Source organism: Budorcas taxicolor, chromosome 11, assembly GCF_023091745.1.
Source record: "Budorcas taxicolor isolate Tak-1 chromosome 11, Takin1.1, whole genome shotgun sequence".
Lineage (NCBI taxonomy): Eukaryota > Metazoa > Chordata > Mammalia > Artiodactyla > Bovidae > Budorcas > Budorcas taxicolor.
In genome coordinates this window covers 126,976,397-127,002,456 of record NC_068920.1, presented here as the reverse complement: position 1 = coordinate 127,002,456, position 26,060 = coordinate 126,976,397, and the positions used below count along the sequence as shown (strand labels likewise).

General features: G+C 43.5%; 1 protein-coding gene across 1 annotated transcript in view; it reads right to left on the bottom strand.

Moving 5' to 3' along the window:
• ANTXR1 (ANTXR cell adhesion molecule 1) overlaps positions 1–26,060 on the bottom strand; it is a 261,100-nt gene that overhangs the window by 79,416 nt on the left and 155,624 nt on the right. The window contains exons 13-14 of the mRNA XM_052648002.1: positions 22,699–22,794; positions 3,075–3,116 (exon numbers count right to left, since the gene is read on the bottom strand). Of these exons, the coding sequence (XP_052503962.1) occupies positions 3,075–3,116; positions 22,699–22,794 (138 nt within the window). The remainder of the gene's footprint in view (positions 1–3,074; positions 3,117–22,698; positions 22,795–26,060) is intronic.

Genomic DNA, 26,060 nt, shown 5'->3' with positions numbered 1-26,060 from the left:
ATTATATTCTTTGCAGCTGAAGAAGAAGCAGCTCTATACAGCCAGCAAAACAAGACTTGGAGCTGACTGCAGCTCAGGTCATGAGCTCTTTATTGAAAAGAAATTGAAGGCTTAAATTGAAGAAAGTAAGGAAAACCACTAGGCTATTCAGGTATGACTTAAATAAAATCCCTTATGATTATACAATAGAAGTGATTAATAGATTCAAGGGATTAGATCTGATAGACAGAGTGCCTGAAGAACTATGAACAGAGGGTTGTTGAAATAGCTATGACAAACCTAGGCAGCATATTAAGAAACAAAGACATCACTTTGCCAACAAAGGTCCATATAGTCAAAGCTATAGTCTTTCCAGTAGTCATGTACAGATGTGAGAGTTGGACCATAAAGAAGGCTGAGTGCCAAAGAATTGATGCTTTTGAGTTGTGGTGCTGGAGAAGACTCTTGAGAGTCCTCTGAACAGCAAGGAGATCAAACCAGTCAATTCTAAAGGAAATAAACCTTGAATATTCATTGGGAGGACAGATGCTGAAGCCGAAGCTCCAATACTTTAGCCACCTGATGACTCGTTGGAAAAGACCCTGATGCTGGGAAAGACTGAAGGAAAAGGAGAAGGGGGCGACAGGATGATATGCTGAGATAGCATCACCGACTCAATGGACACGAGTTTGAGCCAACTCCAGGAGATAGTGAAGGATAGGGAAGCCTGGCATGCTGCAGTCCATTGGGTCACAGAGAGTCGGCCATGACTTAGTGACTAAACAACAAGAATAAAGAGGATAACTGAGAGTTCATTATAAAGTTGTGTTCATTTTCTCAGCATATTTATTACCTTTAGGATATGAGGCTTATAGAGCTGATGAAAGTTTGGATAATTGATACTTATTCATATATATGGCAGAAAGTGTTAAACCTCATTTGGCTATTAATTAAATGTTAGATATTGTAAATCCTTTGGGGATAAGTCAAAGATCAATTAGATATAGATCCTGACCTTCAAGTATAGCTAATAATCTTAAACTTCGATGCAGAAGGAAAACGTCAATAAAATACCCCGGGAATACAGAGAAAGGAGAAATTAGCTGTGGTGAAAGGAAATTAGAGCACAGGAGCTGTCCTTGAGGGGCTGGTGGGATTTGAACACAGGGAGCTAGGGTGGAGAAGGTGTCTAGGTTCAGACTGTGATTCAGGGCTTTGTGTAAAATACTTTCATGGGCTGGGTTACGTCATTGTTTCTGTGGGATTTGTTTTTTATGATTATTTTCTTTTTTTCTGCCAAAACACATTAGGAAGGAGATGAGGGCTGCTGAGCTCACAGGGCCAAGGAGCAATCAGGACCAGCACGCATGCCCAGAGAATCAGAGCCCCCTTTAGCTTGCCCTGGCCAGCGTGGAAGCTCCTATAGGTCTAACACGGCCTGCTAGGTCTCAAGGGTCCCCAGGTTGTCATTACATTTCAGGTCTGCCTTCTAGAGGTGAAAGTATGACTCCCATAAGAATACAGGATGAAACTGGAAAAATTCAACTACTTGTCTTCCCTTGCTTTTAGCTATTCTTTCTTGATGATTTACTGACTTGGGCTTTAGTTTTTTCCTCCAGAATTGTAGGATGTCACTTTACAAACACTTATTGCATTTGTTTTGTGCGTGGAGTCCTATGCTAGATGCTGGGGCCTGGGGTCAACCATACCCCACAGTCTTGGACCTAAGACCCCTGGTGCATTTTGGCTGCGGTGGCTGCCACATCACCTTCCAAAAGCAAATTCAGAGCCAGCAGCAGAAGAAAGGGTAATAACTCTGCTAATTGAACATGATGAGTAAAGGGAACATTCTTCACCTTAGGGCAAACAGAGCAACCTCATCGAGAATTTCTTGCCCTATTTTTCTTGGGGAGTATAAGACACAGCTGCACACAATAGAACCACAGCCAAATTGGAACTGGGGGAGCTAGCCACGGTGCTTTCTCTTGAAGGATTAAGAAGAGGCTTTTGTGGATGTCAGGAGAGTTTTTTCCCTCCCTTAACTGTGCACAGCAATGTAATTTCCTCCACTGATTTCTGGGCAGAAAGTTAGCATTCCAACAAGATGCGCTTTAATTGATTGCAGTTATTAAATCCCTTAGCTTACAAGCTTATAGTTCAGGATATAAGAGCCACATGGAATTTTAATCATTATCTTTTTTTCTGTATGAAGGAAATTTGACAAAGGCATTGGGAAGAGGAATGGTGAGGGGGTGGTGCTCACTTTGCATGCAACCTACCTTAGGGATTAAGGAAAATGAACTGATATCTCTTTGGATCCCACTAAGCTTGCAGACCTGTACTCTGGCTTCTAAACTGGTGAATGCCACATTGAGGGAAGCCAGCTATCCCAGGAGTAGTCAGAGGACTAGGAAAAGCTCTGGGCAGGCACTGCTCCCCAGGCATGCTCCTTCTCACCATTAGCCTTTAACGCCTCTAGGCCACACATGACCAGATCTGCTTATTGGGCAATTTACGATGGAATCTAAGACATTTTTCTCCTTTCCAATGATGAGGATCTAATATCCTATACAAGGCCAGATTACTAGCATACTGGAGGGGGCTCCAGTATATTTTCTTTATTGCCTGGCAAGTCTTTAGGTAACATTGTTTTAAATTAAAGGAAAATGTAATACTTCAGCATCAGTCTGTTCCTAGAACCACTGATTGTTTGGAGAATGTGGCAAATTCATCCCTATCCACACACAAAAAGCATTGTCTCTTCAGGGAGAAGAGATCCAGCAAGTGTCTGTTTTGGAGGAAAAATCAGTACCTCAAGCCTCCAAATAATTGTACTGAGAAAACCATTTATGTTCACATCTCAGTTTTTTCTTGCAGGGAGAAAACCTTCCAAAAACCATTGTGCCTCCGGCTGTCAGTTCAGATCAGTTCCTGTTTATCCTTGGTTAAGAAAGAGCCAAAGACCTCCCTCTTTGCTGCTTCATAGCAATGGGAGTCTAGGCCTGATGTAGTTCTGCTCTGTGGGGGCCTGAGCCTGGGGCCAGCCCAGGCAGCTCTCTGTCCCACCCTGCCACCCAGCCCACCTGGTCACTCACCTCACTTTCCTCAGCAGGGGGTGGAGGGACCTCCTTGATGATCTGAAAAGGGGGAAAAAAAAAGAACAAATGAATAGAAATCTTTAGCCACCTGCTTTCCAAAGGTGCCTGGGTGGTGTGGCCATAATTACCACCATAGTGGGTTCAAGCAAGGCAAGGTGTCTTTCTGGGCAGAATAACTCAGTAATTACAGCATGATCCATCTGAGGGCTCCACACTCAACTGTGCCTCTTATAGTTTTGTATAGAGAAATATTCCACAGGTAACAGTTTCATCTCTTACCCTAGGTAATGTCCTGCAAAAGTATTCACTCATTTATTCATCTAGTCATTTACATTCCTGCATCAACTCATTCACCAATCCACCCAAACCGCTACACATCTAACAAAAATGGTACACAACAGAAGTTAAGATAGTACTGCAGAGGTCAGTCAGGTATGGGCCACACTCAGACTGTTGGCAATCCTATTAACTGTTGCTGGCCCCAGGTGGTACTCATGGAGGGAGGGTGTGACAGTCAGGCAGACTGATTCCCAACAGAAGGCAGCAAAGAAGGGGTAACCAGGGATTCCTTTCAGGGCCTTGAAACTGAAGAGGTACAAAGATTTACATATCAATATTCTAAGACTGGACTCCGCAAATACCACATCATCTGGGTTAAAGAGAGATGTGTGGTCACTTTGGGAAGGCAAGCAATTGGGAGCCGCTTCTAACCAATGAGAGGATGGGTAACACATGGGAGAAGGACAAGCAAGGAGGACAGAGGGGTGGCAGTAAGCCACCTGTCTTCATTTTTATCTCCAACTTCTACAGCCCATTCATAAAAGGAAAGCTCTTGCCACCTTTAAATTAATTCTGTTTAAAATTTTTTACAAGGTAGTTTGGCCATTATTTACTTTGACTCTACCACATGAAAAAACTGGCTTAAAACTCAGCATTCAAAAAACTAAGATCATGGCGTCTGGTTCCATCACTTCATGGCAAATAGATGGGAAAAGGTGGAAACAATGGGAGATTTTATTTTTTGGGCTCCAAAATCACTGCAGCAGTGACTGCAGCCATGAAATTTAAAGATGCTTGCTCCTTGGAAGAAAAGCTATGACAAGCCTAGACAGTGTGTTAAAAAGCAGAGACATGACTTTGCTGACAAAGGTCTGTACAGTCAAAATTATGGTTTTTCCAGTAGTCATATGTAGATGTGAGAGCTGGACCATAAAGAAGGCTGAACACTGAAGAATTGATACTTTCAAACTGTGGCACTGGAGAAGGCTCTTGAGAGTCCCTTGGACAGCAAGGAGATCAAGCCAGTCAATCCTAAAGGAAATCAACCTTGATTATTCACTGGGAAGACTGAAGCTGAAGCTCTAATACTTTGGCCACCTGATGGGAAGAGGCAACGCGTTGGAAAAGACCCTGATGATGGGAAAGACTGACGTTAAATGAGGAAGCAGGCGGCAGAGGATGAGATGTTTAGATAGCATCACCGACTCAATGGACATGAATCTGAGCAAACTCCAGGAGATAGCGAAGGACAGGGAAGTCTGGCATCTTATAGTCCATAGGGTTGCAAAGAGTGGGACACAACTTAGCGACTGAACAACTACCACATCCCTTGGAGCCTCCCTCCTCTCACACTCCAAACTTTATTATCAGAATGTTGGGACCCCAACATGCAGTCCTTTTCCTGAGAATTCTGGAAAACACAAAAGTCATTATGTATCTTTTGATGTGTTAGCATCAGCGCTGGCCTGAGCCACTTTGTAGATGGGTGCTCAGGTGCTGCCCATGGGACCAGTTTCTTAATCTGATTGGAGAGCTCTACCGGCTGCAGAGCAGGCTGCCTACTAGGCTGCTCTTCCTCCCCCATCCCTCCTACTAAGCACATCCCATCTTTCATTCAGTGATTATTCTGGGGCCTCATTTGGGCTCTGATCCCCACTGCTGTCACCCATGCTACCACTATCTGTAATGTCATCTCTGTATGCTGAGATAGGCTACTCACTTGAGGCTCTACTAACACCAGCCAGGGGACTGAGCCTTCGGTCACCTAAAAGGATGGTATTCAATTAATCAAGAGGCAGAGGTGATCATTTCAAACTACTGTTGCATTTGCTTCCATTTCCTGGCCATTGTGAGAAAACTGCTGAAGGTGTTTATAAAGTACAAAGCTATGACTTTTCTCACCCACTCAACACTGACTCCGAACTCCTTTAAAAATAATCTCTGAGGAGGGTCATTACTGCCCAATGCAGACTTCCCATCATCCCAGAGGCAGTGGTGATTTTCAAATAGGAAATGGAAGGAGGAGTGAGGAGCTGGGGACAGCAATCTGGCATGCATCTCTTCTCTCAGGGCAGTCTTACGGAAGGGAGTGAGAGGAGGGCAGGAAATGCAGGGACACAGACAGATGTCGACAAGAGTGCTGTGAGCTATGTGCTTGCTGAGTACCCGAGGTGAACGGAGGTTCGGTGCAGAGCAGCTGGGCTTTTGTCTTCAAAACGCAATCAGCCTCGTCCATTGCTGCATGGAAGTACAGAGTAGTTGTCACTTGTGAGCCCCAGACCTGCCTCTTTCTGACTGTGAAGATCAGACAGGTCCCTGAACCTCCTTGAGCTCCACTGTCCACTTCTGTGAAATGGGAGCAATAACACTAACCTTGCAGGAACTGAGTCATGGTGAGCAATAATATTTGCTCTGAAACAGGGTGGGTGCTCAATAGATGGTGCATACTATTATTAGTCCCCTTTCCCTTTCTTATAGTCACTGTTTCTTGCTTTTATCACATCTTTAATGAAGGTTTCACTTAACACTGCCCGCCCTCCCCTCCCCTCTGCCCCGCGTATACTGAATGACTATGTATCGTGATTTCCAGATGGTGCAGCCTACAAGCCAGAGCTTCATAAAATGAGTGAGATAGGAGGCTGGTGTTCACAGAGTGGCCAGGGGGCCTGACAGTGGCGAGGGTCTTCACAGGGGTCAGCAGCAGTGTGTTTTACCACATATTTTTAAGCACATGACATCAGCCAGGAAGTGCAGATATCAGCCAAGTGGCCCACCACTCAGACCAACCCATCTGTGAGCTTATGTTCACAGTGTCTTATTGGATATTTATTGAATTTTACAGCCAACAATGTCCCAAGGGGAACCCCAAAGACAAAGCAAAATGCAAGATTTATTAAGTGTTAATCAAAAGCAGACTAATCTATAAGCTAGATCCCACTCTGATGTACTTGTAAACTGGCCACCTGAGCCTCTGAAAAAATGCCACCATGTTCAGGTAGACAGGATTTAAGCACTTCCATCTGGCCTCCTGGGTTGGGTGTCTGGCTGTATTCAGTGGGAATGAAGAAGACTTCCTATTGCCTCCAGCACTGCCTGCCGCCCCCTAAACACCACTCCCCCCCGACCCCACCCTGAAGTGATGGCAAAAGAGCATCTCAAAGTGCGATCCAGGCAGGCTGAGTTGAAGTCATATGATTACTCCAAGCCTTGAAGCTGGATGGGCTGCCTGTGAGTGAGCCAAACCTTCATACCAAGACCAGCGCCTGGGCCACCCGATGGAGTGCTCTGAGTACACAGCCACATCAGCCCTCCCCACCTCACCCGCCCGAGGGCCCGAGTCCAGGTGGCCTGGAGGAGCAATTGGGCAACAGCCTGCTTCGCTCTCCAGCCTACAGCCCACTGCGGCCTTGCTGCACAGAGTGGCCCAGGCTCACAGGATAAAATGCAGACTGCCCTGGCCCCCACAAGACCTGTAAGACATGGCCCCCCACTTCCCTACCTCACTCCTCTCCACCTCCCTCCCCTTCACTTCTGCACTTCAGCCTCCTGGCACCTTCCTGTTCCTTCCACGCACCTGGCTGCTTCTCACTGGGAGCATCTTCCGCCTAAATGCTTGCTGTGTTCCCTGCTTTGTCTGCACGTCTGCAGGTCTCCGTTATGGGGTCTCACAAAACCCAGTATTTTCTATCATACTTTTAAATGTAATTGAAAGTTAATTGCATAATTTCTGGGCTTCTAACTAGTATGACTGGAGGATCTTTATTTCTTACAAGAATGCACACAAGAAGCTGCTGAGCACTACCAGACTTAGGCTTGATTTGGGCCACTTCCCTTCTTAGAAGGTTCTGGAGCTTCCTCTTGGATTTGGGTGGGCTTGTCAGCTCCTTCCTCATTAGGAGGGACAAAGAGAAGATGGATAAGGGTGAAGAAATCCTTAACGAAATGTTTAAGAGGAAAATCCCTCAACAGACATATTTGTAAGCGTATCATGGCAGGACTGGGGAGCACTCTGGTCTGTGATGTCTGGAACAGAACTGTCTCTGAAGTATGCTTGTATATATTTTAGACTTTTTTGGTTATGGTAAAATTCACATAACATTAACCACTTAAAAGTGTGAGCCAATTATATTGGATGTACCAACTGCTATCAGGTAAATGTGAAGATGCTGTCCAGTCGTCAGCAGTGACCTGGAAGAAATACACAAAACTCTCTCTCTCACACACACACCTCATCTGCTTTCTCACTTCTGTTTTCCCCTGTGCAATGCAATTACATATCACACTCGTGAGCATGTGTACTTTTCTTCACTAAAGCATTTACTATAGCATCCTTAACACAAATGTGTGTCCTGGTTGAAGAAGCCAGGATTCAGGGAAGGAGGAAAATCTTAAGCTTTGGTAGAACTTGTGAAGACGTGAGAGACAGAAGACACCCAGGGAGCAAAGGAAACAGAGGGACCCCCTCTGTTTCATCAGAGACCACACTGGAGAACACAAAGAAAGGAGAATGGAACTCATGGGACCCATCATTTGCTTTACAGGGGATTAGAGGCATGTGGCATGGATGAAGAAAAGGCTATAATGCTGACAGCAGCAGAAAAACACATTTGTGGCATTTTTTTCTTATTTGGAACCACACAAATAGTTTTTTTTGTTGTTAAGAAAAGAGGACCCTGGCAAGACATCAAAAGCTGGGTTTCTATTTTAAGCCAGTGCAGAAGGAATAACAAGACAATGAGTCACAGCCATCCACCTCTGTTGTTGTGATACTTCGTCCTAAGAATGTCCTTCCTTCCGTCCTGTTAACTCAAAAGCATGGGGCTACATCATACTCAAATCCATCACGAAACTTCATGTGTTTATATTTTAAAAATTGAGGCATAGAGCTATTTATACTGTAGCATTATTTTAATTGGGCTTCCCTGGTGGCTCAGACAATAAAGAATCTGCCTGCAATGCAGGAGACCTGGGTTCAATCCCTGGGTTGGGAAGATTCCCTGGAGAAGGGAATGGCAACCCACTCCAGTATTCTTGCCTGGAGAATCCCACGGACAGAGGAGCCTGGTGGGCTACAGTCCATGAGGTTTTAAAGAGTTGGACATGACTGAGTGAATGACTAAAATACACACATTACTTTAATTAAGAATTTAAAGCATTTAAAATGCTAGAAAATTTTAGTGTATTATTAATGTTAAAAAATGTGTTACTTTAGAAGGCTTTGGGTGTTCTGTTCTGAACCTATTTCCCTCACTAGGCTGTTACTTTCATGGGGCTAAAATTCCATAAAGAACTGACATTTTAATTTATTTATTTTGCTTTTATTTTTAAATTTATTTTTTAATTAGAGGGATATCGCTTTACAATATTGGGATGGTTTCTGCCATAGAATGTCACAAATCAGCTGTAATATACATGTATCACCTCCTTCCCTCCCCCCCAGCCCTCGAGGTCATCACAGAGTGCCGGGGTGGTCTCCCCCCGTTATGTATATGTGTCCACGCTACTTTCTCCATTTGTTCCACTCTCTCATCCCCAGTGTGTCCATAAGTCTGGTTTCTCTATCTGCATATCCACTCCTTCTCTGCAAATAGATTCACTGATACCATTTTCTTAGATTCCATATATGTGTTAATACATGATATTTGTTTTTCTCTTCCTGACTTACTTCATTCTGTATAACAGGTTCTAGAGCTCACTAGAACTGACTCAGATCCATTCTTTTTTATGGTTGAGTAACAGTCCATGGTATATATGTACCACAGCTTCCTTATCCATTCATCTGTTGATGGACATCTAGGTTGCTTCCATGTCCTAGCTATTGTAAATAGTGCTGCAATGAATACTGGGGTACATGTGTCTTTTTCAATTATGTTTTTCTCAGGGTCTATGCCTTGTAGTGGGATTGCTGGGTTGTATGGTAGTTTTTTATTCCTAGTTTTCTAAAGAATCTCCATACTGTTCTCCATAGTGGCTGTATCAGTTTTTATATTCCCACCAACAGTGCAAGAGAGTTCCCTTTTCTCTGTATCCTCACTACTATTTACTGTTTGGAGATTTTTTGATGATGACCATTCTGATTGGTGTGAGGTGATACCACATTGTAGTTTTGATTTGCATTTCTCTAATAATTAGTGATGTTGAGCATCTTTTCATGTGTTTATTGGCCATCTGTATGTCTTCTTTGGAGAAATGTTTGTTTAGGTCTTCTGCCCATTTTTTGATTGGGCTGTTTTTCTGATATTGAGCTGTATGAGCTGCTTATTTATTTTGGAGATTAATCCTTTGTCAGTTGTTTGATTTGTAATTATTTTCTCCCATTCTCCCATTTTAACCTTGTTTATTTCTTCATTTGCTGTGCAAAAGCTTTTAAGTTTAATTAGGTCTCATTTATTTATTTATTTTTGTTTTTATTTCCACTACTCTAGGAGTAGGGGTCAAAGAGGATCTTGCTGTGATTTATGTCAAAGAGTGTACTGCCTATGTTTTCCTCTAAGAGGTTTATAGTTTCCGGCGTTACATTTAAGTCTTTAATTCATTTTGAATTTATTTTTGTGTATGGTGTTAAGAAGTATTCCTGTTTCATTCTTTTACATGTGGCTGTCCAGTTTTCCCAGCATCACTGACTGAAGAGGCAGTCTTTTCTGAATTATATATTTTTGCCTCCTTTGTCAGAGATAAGGTGCCCAAATGTGCAGGAGTTTATCTCTGAGCTTTTTGTCTTGTTCCATTGGTCTATATTTTTATTTTTGTGCCAACACCATACTCTCTTGATGACTGTGGCTTTGTAATATAGTCTGAAATCAGGAAGGTTGATTTCTCCAGCTCCATTTTTCTTTCTCAAGATTGCTTTGGCTGTTCAGGGTATTTTGTGTTTCCATATAAATTGTGAATTTTTTTGTTTTAGTTCTATGAAAAATGCCATTGGTAGTTTGATAGGGATTGTACTGAATCATAGATTGCCTTGGGAAGTATAGTCATTTTCACAATATTGATTCTTCCAATCCAAGAATGTGATATATCTCTCCATCTGTTTGTATTGCTTTTGATATCTTTCATCAGTGTCTTACAGTTTTCTGCATATGAGTCTTTTGTCTCTTTAGGTATATTTATCCCTAGGTATTTTATCCTTTTTGTTGAAATGGTGAATGGGATTGTTTCCTTAATTTCTCTTTCTGAGTTTTCATTGTTAGTGTATAGGAATGCAAGGGATTTCTGTGCATAAATTTTATATCCTATGGCTTTACTGTATTCATTGATTAGCCCTAGAAATTTTCTGGTGGCATCTTTAGGGTTTTCTACGTATAGTGTCATGTCATCTGCAAACAGTGAGTTTTGCTTCTTCTTTTCCAATCTGGACTCCTTTTATTTCTTTTTCTTCTTTGATTGCTGTGACTAGGATTCAAAACTATGTTGAATAATAGTAGTGAGAATGGGCACCCTTGTCTTCTTCCTGATCTTACAGGAAATGCTTCAGTTTTTAACCACCGAAAATAATGTTTGCTGTAGGTTTATTATGTTGAGATATATTCCCTCTATGAAGTTTTTTTTTTAATCATAAATAGCTATTGAATTTTTGAAGTGACATTTTAAGAAACACCCTTCAAGTTATGGGAGAAATAATGGTATTTAGAGAACTTTTGGTGTATCTGCTACTTAACCATTGTTAATTTTGTAAAGAGCACAGGAAAGACAAATGACAGGGCCTGACTTTCTCAACTGGTTTTTGGTCTTTTGTGCTTTCTATGCATAGTAGAACACCTAGGAATCTGAGTAATAATATTCCTTGAGTTTTGGGTGATTTTCAATTGTGAACTCAGGTGTAGTTTGCATTTACCTATGGGAGTCTTATGAAGACTCAGCTAAGGGATCCCCCTGCCGGAGGGGATTCAAGTTTCATTTTGCAGATTCCTAAGTACTTCTAAACTGTGAATCCCTTTCTCTTAGTTTGTAATTTATAGAACCCAAAGTAATATATATTTGAACTCTAAAACTGAGAGGTTATTGTTTTGAATTTTTAGTGACACACACACACACATCAAACTCATAGCCCATCCTTTTACTCAAAGTCTCAGCTGTAGGCAGAAGATTCAGTCCTACTCTCAAGCTTTTATGGACTTATGTAAAGCTATGAAACCAAACGTCTAGGTTATTGAGATTAGAAAATCACCACTGCTTTAGGGTCAGCTAAGCACCTAATTTCCAGAACCTTCTTTGTTTTGTCCCTGGAAATGTCTGTTTTCTTGTGATTCTGGTTATGCACTTAAAACAAACTTTTATTATACATTTTTTCCAGGAATTTGTTTTTATTTTGCTGTGAGGTCTAGTGTATCACCAGCCGGGAGTAATCAATTTTTTGCAAATGATTACCTCCTGCATGCTCAGGAGGCATGCTAAGTTGCTTCAATCATGTCTGACTCTGTTCAACACTATGGACTGTAGCCTGCCAGGCTCCTCTGTCCATGGGATTCTCCAGGCTAGAATACTGGAGTGGGTTGCCATTTCCTTCTCCAGGGGATCTTCCCAACCCAGGGATCGAATCTGTTTCTCTTACATCTCCTGCATTGGCAGGCAGGTTCTTTATCACTAGAGCCACCTCAGAGGGGTTAACTCAAATAAATGTATTTAGAGGCTTAAAGTCATTTGGAGGTTTTGATTTAAAACATTGCATATTATGGGACTTCTGGACTGATACCTTAATTCCAACTCTTTTGCTACTTCCCTGGCCTTACAGCTCAGTTGGTATAGAATTCGCCTACAATGCATGAGGCCCCGGTTCAATTCCTGGGTCGTGAAGATCTGTTAGAGAAGGGAGAGGCTACCCACTCCAGTATTCTTGGGCTTCCCTTGGGGCTCAGCTGGTAAAGTATCCACCTGCAATTTGGGAGACCTGGGTTCGATCCCTGGGTTGGGAAGATTCCCTGGAGAAGCAAAAGGCTTTCTCACTGCAGTATTCTGGCCTGGGGAATGCCATGGACTGTATAGTCCATGGGTCGCAAAGAGTTGGACACGACTGAGTGACTTCCACTTTCACTGACCTCATAAGTTCTGTGTGAGGAGAAGCCATCAGAAGAGAGCTGTGTATAGAAGAAATGCCAGTGAGATCTGAAAAGCCATATACCAAAAGGCTTTAGTCTCATGGATGGAAGGAGATGCTTGCTCTTTTGCTTTTACAATCTAGACTTCAATTCTGATTCCTTAACCTTATAATAAATATCTTTCTAATTAAAATCAAGAAACCAAGGGAAACTAGGCAATGCAATGTGGAGAATGTCCAGCAAGTATGAGATACTAGCTGATGACAGATAATGAATCTTACTATACAAACAGTATAAATGTAATAGAAACCTCACAGCTGATTAAAGCTGGCCAAGTACTGCTTGAATTCAATCAATTTACACTGTAAAAGTTTAGTAAAGGCTACTGCCAAGGGTGTTGATCTAGAATGTAGTACAAGACATTTTCAAAGAAATGAGCTCAACTTTTTTTTTGTCTTTTGCATTTGGAACTCAAATTCCAAATAATTCTTGACCTTTCATCATATCTCCCTTAAGACTGGAATTATTTCAAAGGCAAAACTCATCCATAACTCAAGAGAGAATGGTGGCAAGAATTTTAACATCAGTTGATGAGGCCCAAATGACTTACATGGTAATTCAAAAAAAACGGTTATGCATAGTCTCCAGTAGACAATGTGCCAGGCACTGCAAAACCGAGATAGTTTTTAAAAAATCCACAAATTCGGATTCCCTGAAGCTTGGAGGAGCATCTTGTCTGCCTTGGTTATGAGCAAGGTGATTCCAGCCACAGGGAGTCGCTGTGGATCTCATCAGGACGCACACTGAGCAAGGATGGGGGGTGATGTTCACAGTGTGTTTGGGCTTGTTGGCATTGAGGTACTCTTCCAGAAGGGCAGGAATGGGGCCATTCTGAGGAACCCAGGAATATGACTTTCAGCCAGTTCAGCATTCTCTGGGATTATGTTTCCCAAACAGTCTTTGGCAGAATGTTAGTATCCTTCCAGACATCAGTATGTCTATAGGTGTTTGGGAAGGACTAGTGTCCATCTAGGTGCTGGTATGTTAATGGGTGGGGATAGGACTAGGCCAAGGGGAAGGGGCTCCAGGGTCAAAAGAAGCTTAGGCGGACGTTGTTTAGAAATGTTGCCACTGACTACTTGCATCATATTTTGATGTGTAACCAGATTTGAGGATCACAGGCCAGGACATGTTGAAGGGGAGGAGCAGATTCACTTATACTAGGTGAGAATAAAAGGGAGTAAACTTAGAGCCAATAAGGTTCCAATTTTCTAATTTTTCACATGAGGAAATGAATTTAAAAGATTTTCCTTTAACTGATGGATGATAATCTCATACTGGTACCCCATTGTCTTTAATGACGGCTCGTCTCTTCCCAGCTCACTCGGGGGCATGAGGATGGTGGTGGGGGGGTTCACAAGCAAGTGTCAAGGCCAGCTCTGCAGGGATGAGGGAAGCCATGAAGGCAAGGTGGAGATGACAACAGACTGGGTGTTTGGGGCTTGTGGTGCAGGGCAGGCCACGACAGAGCTCTGTGTAATCTTGCAAGCTTCAGAGCAAGGCGTGTTCAGATGGGAGTGGGTGGAGGCTGGAAAGGGGTCCAGAAAGCACGATGAATCTAGGCCTAAAATGCCTGGCTAAGGAGCTGCTTGTACTTGTTAGGTTTCTATTAAATAAACTTCAATAAATCCCTTTGGTGATGTGAGGCTTGGTTGTCTGGCCCTGAAAATTAAATATTATGCTTAAAGGTGTGGAGGGCATTATTTGAAGACTTTATTTTTATTTCAATTTAAGGCATATCAAGTTCCTGATTAGTTTTCATCCCTTGGAATTTGTCACTGGTGATGACAAAGGGGCTTATTTGTTGAGCTACCCTGGAAATTCAATAAGGGAATTAAACATGATCCTTTACATAATTCTTTAAAAACTGTTCATAAAATACCTACAAGGTCGTTAAAAACAAAGCAAAGTAAAAGGGAACTGACTTTTGTTTATATTGAGAGAAATTCTCAATACAAGCACATAATCTTTTCCCAACAAACTGAATAAAAATATTTGCTATTATTTGAATAGAAATATAGCAATTTGATTTCACCTAAATAGTGTGGTTTAATTAGCTGGGTCGCAGAAGAATTGCGACTCTCTAGCAGGATCTCTTTGGAGTAGGAAATTGCAACCCACTCAGTATTCTTGTCTGGAGAGTTCCATGGACAGGGGAGCCTGGTGGGCTACAGTTTGTGGGGTCACAGAGAGTTAGACACAACTGAGCGACTAAGCCCAGCACAGCAGGATCTCTTACTTTCTTTCTAGTTGTGGAAAAAAAAACGCACAACCTACTCTTAACCATTTTGAAGTGTACAGTTCAGTAGTGTTAAGTATATTCACATTGTTAGGCAACCAAGCTCCAGAACTTTCTCATCTGGCAAAGTACAGTAGGATCTTTTGGCTCAGGGCTCCTGACCCCATTTACCTTTCAATAAAATGGGCACATTTCTAGGATTATATTTAAGAAGCAGATATAAAAGTGCTTTGTTATGCAATGTTTGATACATATAAAACCATGTGTTAGCAGACATGTAATTTATGAAACCTAATAATGATGATGCAAACACTCATGAGACTACCAGGCCCTACAGTTCCACTGTTTGTGAGTTCCTTGCATATCCCCAAGATGATTTAGCTTTTTAGTTTAGTTTGGAAAACATATGAATTACATGCCAGGCACTGTACTCCTCTGAAGGATGATTTTCTGTGACTAGTTTCTCCCTCCCCTGGAGGGGTTCATTGTATAGTGACAGGAACATATATATGAATGAATCGCTGTGTTAGAATGAAACAGTTCTCTAGTCCAGTGGTATCCAATCTTTTTGGCACCAGGGACAGGTTTCATGGAAGACAATTTTTCCAAGTGGCGAGGTTGGAGGGATGATTTTGTGATGATCCAAGCTCATCATATTTAGGGTTCATGCTCCTATGGGAATCCAACGTGGCCACTGATCTGACAGGAGGCAGAGCTCAGGTGGTAATGTGAACAACAGGGAGTGGCTGAAAATATAGATGAAGCTTCCCTCACTGGCCTGCCTGCTGCTCACCTCCTGCTGTGCAGCCCTGCTTCTAACAGGCCATTGACCAGTGCTGGTCTGAGGGCTGGGGACCCCTGCTTTAACAGATGTGTGAAAAAAGTGCTATGAAAACCAAGGACAGTTGAAGCTAATTCTCCCAGGTGGGAAAAAGGAAAACTAGTTAGTTGGAGTAATCATGAGCAGGACTTCAAAGAGGAATTGTAGACAGAATAGATAAAGACTATGAGAATATTTCAGCAAGTGGAAACAACAGAAAGAGACCAATAATAACTACATGGTATGTTCAAGGAGCTCCAAAGAACAGAGCGAGCCTGGAGACCACTCTCCTTCCATTTGGCTACTCAAAGAACTTTGAGATTTATAAGTAACAGTCTTGAACTGGGCACCGTTAATGTCTGCGGAACAGACATCCTGGCTTCCAACAGCTTATGTCTATAGGGGAAGATTGACAAGTAAACAGTCAGTAAGAACAGCATGGTTGGTGCCATGAAGAAGCCCTCACGGGGTGCTTAGGGGGTCCATGCACACACAGGGAGGAGGGTAGGAGGTGAGGCTGGAGAAGGGGGTTATGGCCAGACTGGGAAGGGTCTACACATGCCAAGTCAAGGAATTTGAAGTCTATTTTAGAGAACTTGAACAGTCATGAGGATTTGGGGCTGGGAAGGGAGTGGGATCATGAACTGTTTCCTTGATTTTTCTTTTTTAAGGAAAAAAATCTAGTGATGGTAGACTAAAAGAGCAGTTATAAAGTTACTGCAATAGTTCAGGTGGGAGATGCAGAACCTTAGACTAGGGCAATGACATGCATCCATTCACTCATTCATTCATTCCAAACTATTTGTTAAGCAACTCCTGAGTTCTAGGTATTATACTTGGGCTGGGGTAGAGGACGTGGACAGAAGTGCCAGACGAGACGGGGTGTGAGAGAAGAGGATGCTCTATACACAATTCCAAAGTGAGAGAAGACGAGAAGAGAGAGAGAAGACATTGGCAACCACTCTGCTGTCTCTAGTTTGGGCAGCCCCTAGGATGATGACATATCCATTCATGAAGACCAGTTCCGGGGTCAACAAGTTTAATTGGGACATGTTGTGAGGGTGGGTAGAAATACCCATGTTTGAGAAAGCCACTCGGTCCTGATACTATAGACCTAATCTTTTGAAGCCAAGGCCAGAGATGGGTGGCCACATTGAGAAGCCATCAGCATATTCATTGTAGCCGAAGTCATGAGCATTGGTGATATTGCCAGAGACAATGTGTAGAGAAGGCTGAAGACAGTCTCAAAGAACAAGAGGTGAGCAGCAGCAGGAGACAGAAGAGTCAGCAGCAGCCAGCAGGCGAGAGAGTTGAAAGGAGAGAGTGCCCACTGCTGAAAGAACTAGAGTAGGAAGAGAAGCGAGCACTCCTGGCTGGGAGTTCAGGCTTGCAAGGGATGGACTAGACAAACAATGGTGATGGAGCCCAGGGTGCAGCAGGCTGAAGAGTGAATGGAAGAACAGTCTGCTCTGCAGAGAAGTTTTCAGATGAAAGAGAGGGAGAAGGAATAGGGCAGCTTGACAGAGGAATAAGCTATGACACATTTATAAAGGCTGAAGGAGGCCAGCAGGCAGCGGGGAGGAAGACAGTGGAAAGGATGAAGATACCATAGGCAGAGGTGGGTGGGGCAGAACAGGATGAAAGACATGAGGGGCAGGAGAGGGAGAGGGGCCAGTCTGCCTCTGGGGAAGGGAGGGATGCTGGAGAAGGATGCACACAAGGCTGTTTGAAGTGGAAGGTTTCTCACAGGATGGTTTCCATCTTCCCACTGAGACAGAAGAGCAGGTTGTCTGTTGAGAGTGAAAGGGCCAGAAGCAGCCTAGACATCTCCAGGGGAAGGAGAACAGTCTGGGAGAGACACTGTGAGGGTGGAATCTGGGGCTCCATACGGATGAGGTCAGAGTTTGCTAAGCAATTCAAAGGACCGGTAAATGTGCCCTGGCTTCATCAGTGTGCTCAGGCCATTATTTTCTGAACGGATCAGCATCTTGGGAGCAGGAGAGAAGACTTACAATTGCTCTGCTCAGGTGCAGGAAGCGGGCAGGGCAGGTGGAGAAGGAGTTATGGAATCGAGGGTGTTCCTGAGAGTGGCAACATGGGGTCAGTAGGTTAAGAGACCATGTAAGCTTTTGTTCTATCCCCAGATTTTTGATTTGGAGGAGTCAAGCCCCCACTGCTAATCAGGGATCTATCAGTGTCTGGTGACCTGCTGAAATTTAGGCCAGAGGTGATGGCCTTTCCCTTTGTACATGAAGCTACCACTCTCGCTGGACTGCAGGCTCTTGTTAGGGTGCTGGCTCTTGGCTGGGACGATGGTAGACACCCAGGGTTACCTACGCTTTCTTCATCTATATTAGATGATATTTACTGCTAATACCACTGATTTACTGTTGACTTTTTCACTCTTACAATATATTTCAACCCTTTTTTCATGATCATCTTCTTATTTAGATTTCTTGGTCTTCCTTTTTTTAAAGTTCAATTGAGAAAGTTCAATAATATTGGACCAACTAGTAAGTAGATAGAATGGCCCTTGCATGACTTAAAGGGTTCTGGCAATGCCCCTTGTGGAACTGAGGCAGGGCTCTATTTACTTGCCTATTTTGGGGTAAAATATTGGCTCCTGAATTCCCTTTCTGCAACTGCAAATAAACCCAGGCTACACAGTCCAGTGACTCTCTCCCTTTCAATGGGAATGTTTTTGGCACCAGTGAATAAAGGTAGGAATCTTAGAAATCAAAGGTTTACCTGGGGATATTGAGGTCCATGCTGGGAAACACTAAAAGGTTTTGATCCAGGGTCTGGAAAAATTCTCTCTCCATTGGTCACCACTGATAGACTATTCTCTGCTATTTGGGCAAGAAGTTAACCCAGGTTTCATCTAGGCAGAAGATAAGAGCCGGATGGGAGTAAGGTCCTTTCAGAAAGGCAAAATGCAGTGAGTAGCACCAGTCACTCTCACCCTTCAGATTTCTTCTTCCAGATGGGGCCAACAGGAAGCAAGAGGATACTGAGTTCTGCAGAGGGCCAGCTTGTAGTAACCAATACACTTGCTCTGGTCATCCTGGTCATTACTTTTAAAAAGTTCATTATGATGAGTAAAGAGTGATCTAATTGCCTGCCCTTCTACCCCTGCCACCCTCCAGGACTTTGTGGACCACCCCCATTCCTAGTTCATATCCAGCCACTCAAGGGTTAATGTTTGGCTCAGTTGGGATGGGGGGTCTTGCGGGTTGTTAAATACTTTAAATATCATTCCTGGAGGGAATTGTGCAGAAGACAGAGGAAGGACACAGCAGAGAATCCTCCTGGGCTCCTCACGTTACAGACCCTTTCTGCTCTCTGGTTATTTTCCATCATTGAGATGTGGCTTTGGTACCAGGTCACTGAGGCATTCCTCACACTTGAGGCAGGGTAGAGAGAAGGACAGAGGAAGGTTTCAGGACCATCAGTTACAAGGATGCCCTCTGCCAGTCCCAGACTTGGAGAGGGGGTGCTGTCAAACAAGGGAGAGAAACTGCCTGCATTCTGCCTCTTAGGGAGGCAGGAGATGATGTCTGCCCTCCTTCCTGTATACTCCCTTCAGAAAACACATGACACTATCGCACCCACCTCAGAGCATCACCGTTCATGAAGGAAGCCAGTGATCAAGAAGCAATTTTGGGGGTACACTAAGTGTCAGCCCCAGCCAGCTTTTAGAAATAGCTGTGAGGGCAGTTTCTATAGACCTCATAAGCAAGGAAATCAATCTCTAAGATCTTCCCCTTGCAAAGAAATCCTTTAAGACTTACAAAATCAGACCGCATTAAGACTTTTGGCTGTCTTCCAAAGCAACATAGGCTTAACCAGATAGAATCGTTGAAAAATATTTTGAGTATTGCAAAACAATCTGGCCTTATGTAATCCTGCTCCCAATAATGAAAGGCGTTAATTAAAAGACATTTTCCTGGAAAATAAAACCACAATAAGATATCATCTCATGCCTGTTAGGATGGTTATCATCAAAAAGACAATAACAAGTGTTGGTGGAACTCCTTATACACCATTCATGGGAACATAAACTGGTATAGCCACAGTGGAAAACAGTACGGAGGTTCCTCAAAAAATTAGAAATAGAACTACCAAGACGCAGCAATTCCACTTTTAGGAAACAAAATTACTATCCCAAAGAAGTACCAGCAGCCTCGTGTTCATTACAACCTTATTTATAATAGCCAAGACATGGAAACAACCTATGAAGGATGATTGGATAAAGAAGATGTGATATGCATATACTGCGAAATACTATCCAGCTATAAAAGAGAAGGAAATCCTTCCATTTGTGACATTTGACTTTGAGGACATTACTCTAAGTGAAGTAAGTCAGGCAGAGCAAGACAAATACTGTATGATCTCACACCTGGAATTTAGAAGAACCAGATTCATAAAAGCAGATCAGATTTGTGGTTGCCAGAGGCAGGCGTTGGGGTACAGGTTTGAGGGTAGAGGAATTGAGTGAACGTAGTCAAAATGTACAAATTTCCAGTTAGTTCTAAGATAAATAAGCTCTGGAGCTGTAATGTAAGACATGATGTCTACAGTTTAGACTACTGTACTGTCCATTTGACAATTACTAAGAAAGTAGCCCTTGGGCTTCCCTGGTGGCTCAGTGGTGACAAATTCATATGCCAGTGAAGGAGACATGGGATTGATCCCTGGGTTGGGAAGATCCTTGGATGAAGGAAATGGCAACCCACTCCAGTATCCTTGCCTGGGAAATCCTGCAGAGAGAGGAGCCTGGTGGGCTATAGTCCCTGGGGTCACAAAAGAGTCGGACATGACTTAGTGGCTAAACACCACCACCACTACCAAGAAAATAGTTCTTAAAAGTTCTTATCACAAAGGAAAAAGTGTGTAACTATGTGGGGTAATGGATGTTTGTTGTGGTAAACTTTGTGCAATACATGTATCAAATCATTAAGTTGTATACTGTAAACTTATAAAATGTTATATGTCAATTATATCTCAATAAAACTGGAAAAAAAGAGACATTTTTCACCAATATAAATTGAATGCCATATGGTACACTTATGTATTCTTATTATACTCTTTTAAAATAATAATATTAATTATTGTTATTAAAAATAATATAAGCAACTGTTTCAAGCAGTATATATACACATATACATATATATTATACAGATATAGATATATATATTTATGACCCTTTAATTTTCACTATCTACCTATGAGGTCAGAGGTCTCATTGCCCTCAGTATACAAATGAGGAAACTGGGGGACAGAGAGGTTAAGTAACTTGCTCAAGATCACACAGCAAGTAAGTCATAGAGTACTGCTTGGCTGTTTTATTGTTTCTAGCTGCCCTCACTCAGAAGTAACAGTTTTTAACAATTAAAGGGACTCAGTGAACAAAGGTGATGCCTACTATAACAGAAGCCCTGGTGCTCACTCTGGGCTGCCACCAATACCACCACCAGCCACCCCTTCTTTAAGAGACCCTCCAGGATTCCAAACTTGGAAATGTGTATATTTCTGAATCACCATAAACAGCACTCTGGCTGGCTCATTTTTTTTTTTTTTAACCTTCACAATAAAATGGTTGTGCAGCCTTAAGTATTTAAACATTTAACTTTTGAGGCTGCTGTGGCCAAGGCAGCGTAAAATCTTGGTGAAATCACTCCAGCCTGGATTACACTAATTGACCTAAGATTTGCACCTGTCTGGAGTTCCTCCCCACTACACATTCTTGTCTGCTAAAAGTCATCTTTTCCCGTCCACATCAGAGGCCTCTGTTGGTGCAAAGGCTTTACTTTCCAGAAATCCTTGCCACATGGATCCATTTCCTGGCTGAATTTCTTGTCTCATCCATTTCCCATCTCCTTAAGATGTCATTTGAAGACATTTCCTCCTTCAGTTCAAGTCTAGTGCTCCATGAGTCTTGGGTTTCTGTTCTTCACACAGAATTAAAACAACAACAACAACAACTTTTTCTTTTTTTGCTGTACTGAGCATGTGTGGAACGTTAGTTTCTTGGCCAGGGATTGAACCTGTGCCCTCTGCACTAGAAGTGCGGTGTTAACCACTGGAACACCAGGGTATTTCCACACACAGATTTTAGGAGCTTTGTGCTTTGTGCTTAAATGTTGGCATTCCAGAGATAATGTGAAGACAAACTGGCCTGGAGAGTCTCATCATCTGTTTTCCCCTCCTGGGCTGGCCACAGGAGGACTGAAATCCAGGGAATGAAAGATGCCGCAGCAGCAGAGCCGCGCTGATTCAAGCCTGCCTGGCTTTACAGTGCACACTCTGACTGTGCAAGAAGGCAGGGCGCGTGCTAGAACTAGACCTGTGAGACCTAATGTTTTTCTTCATTTGAATAGTATGTTGTTTGGGCTTTTCCTTTTGTTTGGGTCTCTGGGCCAGGGAATAGAAACTGATCGTTGCCGTTGTTTAGTCAGTAAATCCTGTCTGACTCTTTCGTGACCCCATGGACTGTAGCCCGCCAGGCTCCTCTGTCCATAGAATTTCCCAGGCAAGAATACTGGAGTGGATTACCATGCCCTCTTCCAGGGGATCTTCCTGACCCAGGGATCGAACCCATGTCTCTTATGTCTCCTGCATTGGCAGGTGGGTTCTATACCACTAGCACCACCTGGGAAGCCCAGGTGCATGCTATGAAAGGTAGGTGCCACTCTGTATTGTTAAAAATGGAGGCCTAAGTCACTTTCTCGGATGAACTGACAAGTTGCTAAGACCAAGCTGGCTTTGGAAGAGTATCAGTTGGTGCAACTCAACAAATATGTGTGTGCACACATGTACATGTACCAAACACACACACGTTCATGTGTATTGGTTGCATATCAACTAAGCCTCATCATTTACAGTATTCTACTAATCCTTCCTAGGCACTGGACCCAGAGCAAGCTCTCTAGCTGTTCTATCCAAACGGCATGTCCACTGGCAAACTCACTCCCTAACCCATTTGAACTCCTAATGACTCAGTTTTATTGACTGTGTTAGATTTTGCCAATTTTGTATTAATTGTACCCCAAACCGCTAGATTTATTCTTAATTATTTACACATTTTCTTGTCACCCTTTCCTTGCGCGTGGTACTGTTAACTTTGTGTCACTCTTTGCTTTGAGTGGCCAGAGGCCCAAGGTCAGGGGAGGAGGTTGAGTCACTTACCACAGTGCAGCAGAGGGGCCAGAACCACCAGAGGAGTGCCAGGGCCAGGAGTAGGAACAGGATCAGCAGGGCGATCGCCAGGATGGAGCCATCGGACTGTGGGGCCGAGAGAGAGGGTGGTCAGCAGTGGGACTGGCTGTGTGTGCAACCAGCACGGAGCTTGGGTGGGGCAAGGAAACACCTGCGGTCCCCCCGCCCCACACTCCCATCCTCAATATGCAGATTTAAGGCCTGGAGAAGAGCACAGCTCACTAAGCAAATGGCTGAGACTCTGTTCAGCATTTTGGGCAACACTCTATGTAGTCAATTCTCATAAGAAACGGATTCCTCTTTTCAGCGAGGCCCTGTTCTTCTCTTTGAACAACATCCCGAAGGACCGATCCTGCAAGAGACAGAGCAGATGGCCGCTCATGCATCTGGGCGCTGAGAAGGCCTCTGCCACTCCCTACCTGCCTGCGGACCATCACCCTCTGCCCGGTGACAGTTCTGCTCCCTGGATCTGCTGCTCCTCTCACCACCTGGGCTAGACTCAAGACAGTTCTCAGGACTCAGTCTGCTTCCCTGAACCTGTGTCTCATAAGTGCATGGAACAGATTCACGAGCAAAGACTAGAGCCCACAGGTAGGATGTGATAAAGGGCAAAGGGATTCCAGGGTATGGAGGGTAAAGCAGCTGCTGCTGACCCTGGGAGGAGAGGGGTGTGGCGGCTGAGTCAATGCTGCTGTCAGAGCCAGTGAGACAGGCAGCCAAGACAAATTATGCCCACTTCCAAACACGCCTAGGCCAGTCCCCAAAATGACAGTTGCTGTGGCCTGAGATGGTTAACTTTTAGCCACAGAGATCTCATTGACTGCGTGTCAGTTATTCTGAGGCTGCTGGTTCAAAGAGGCAGATTTAAGTGCCTTCTATCTCCCTCCCTTCCCAGCTACTGGGAATGCAAGGGGGCACAATGTTTGGAGCTAGGGGTTAGAGGCAAGTTGTCACAGGTATTAATTGTCATGGGTACCCCTTCTGAATACAGCTGGCACTTCCATTTTCAGCACCTCCCTGGGAAAATCAGGCATGTTTGCACAGATGATGATGATGGTAAGGATGATGATAATAAACGAAAGCAACCTAAATGTTTAACAAAGAATGACTAATAATACATTATAGAATCACCATGCAGTCAGTTACTCTGTAGATATTATGTTTGCAAATAATATCTAAATGACCCTAGAAAACACTCCTGATATAAAGACTGGACTTATGTATATGTGTCAAGAGTGAGAGAGAGACTGAGGGATATTTACTAAAATATTAATGGTGGTTTTGTGGGTAGTGGGTTAATAATGGTAATTAAAAAAAATTTTATCTTTGTTCTCTTCCCTTTTTAACATTGCATAATAAGAAAATAAACTCCTGAAGCTGTATTTTAAAAATCTGCACTTGGGGATCCTCCCTTTGATGTGAGCTCTCACGTGGCCCTGGGGCTCTCACCCGGGGTTGGTGGACCTGTGGGGTACACAGACAGGCTCAGCTGGATGGAAGGTGTCACCCTCCTAGAATGACTCTCATGAACTTTAGGGCACACGACTTCATGGGAAGCTGTTCACAGTGTGACCAGGTTCTCAAAGCTGCTCCCTCCCACCCATTTCCAGAGCCGGGAGGCTGGGTGGCCTGTCTGAGGTTACACAGTAGGTTAATGGCAGAGCTGGGGTGTGACTCACCCTTACTCTGAGTGCTCATCAGGGGCTACTGGAAGCTGTTCAAAGGCATCGCTTACTCTGTGGAACGTCTTTGACCCAAAAGCCAGGAAACTAAACATTTGTCTCCCACCAAGCCAAGGCTTGGGAATGCCCTATTGTCCCTGAGGGAGCTGCACCTCACAGGTGCAGGTGCAGGGCTGGGCAGTGGGTGGGGAGAGGGTACAGTGGCCCAAGGATGCTCCTGGACCACAACATTTATGCATGAGCTATAGCAAAAAATGATGCTCTTCTGGAAGACACAAAGAAACGATGGGTGTTTTCCAGACTTACCGTTAGTCAAAGACAGCCCTCTTGATCCCTACATTCCATGCCCATAAAATGGAGATACTAAACCTCACCTGCTTCAGTGCATGGATGTGAGGAGAAAATGAATTGTAAGATGAAAGCAGATATGACTGGATGAGAGGTTTGGAGGCCATCAAACCAGACGCTGAGCTGAACTCACTCTCTCTCTGTTTCCACATGGCCAGCAAATATGGTGGCCATTTCATATCATAAATCTGTTTGCACTCGGAATAATAGGTGATTTTGTTACTGCAAAGCTTATAGACCTTTGGTATTTCAGTATTAAGTTATAATTTAGTAAAGACTACAGACTACATGTATTCACTTTATACGCAGTCTCTCCTCTTCTGATTTAATTCTCACTCTAGAGGAAGGAAGTGAAGCAGAAAGGCTGATGTATTTGGGGGATTTTTAAAAATTTCCTTCTGGAAAAAGGAGAAGGTTTCCTATGAAGTGGGGAGGGTGAAGGACCGGGCCCAGATGGGAAGACAGAAGGCTTCATTACTGGAAGATTTCCTGGATTCAGACAAAGCTCTGTGTGGCCTGCCTCTGGCCAGGTTTGGTCTGACCCTACCCAGCCCCAGGCCTCCCTGCTGTAGTGGAGGAAGACAGCGTGGGACTCAGGCAGGGGTGAGTACACTGGGGATGCTGGGGGAGAGGAAATGTAGCAGGGAGGGAGGTCCTGAAGGGACTGACCCCTGCTCTGGATGCAGCCCCCAATAAACTCCCCAAATGCACTGCCTTGTTTTCAAGATCTTCCGGCAACCATTATATACAAACATCCAGTGCAAAAAGAGTCACCATCAAACAAAGGGGGTGCATTTTTGGTAAACTTAGACCCGAGATTCACGTTTTATAAGGAGATAACATTTGCATGAACATGAACCTCAGTGGTTCATTCATGGATTCATTCAGCAAACGTTTATGGTTGGTCTGTCTTGTGCCCACTGAGCGGATCTCTGGGGTAAGGACTAATTAGAGAGAACCAGGGTTTTCACAGTCTGCTGAGGCACATGTATCAACTGTTACCCATACGCAGGGGCCTGTGTGCCATTCAACAGTTGTACACACAGCACCTTTTACTTATTAATTTGTTGGATTTTTTTAAAAATTTTATTAAAAAATTTTAAAAATGTTACACAATTTTGAAGGTTTACTTTCCATTTACAGTTATTACAAACTCTTGGCTCTACTCTCTGTGTTGATAGTACATCCTAGAGCTTATCTTACACGCAGTAGTTTGCACCTCCTGCTCCCTCCCTCCTCTGTTACCCCTCCCCCCACCAGTAACCACCATTCGTTCTCTTATACCTGTGAATCCCATGCAGC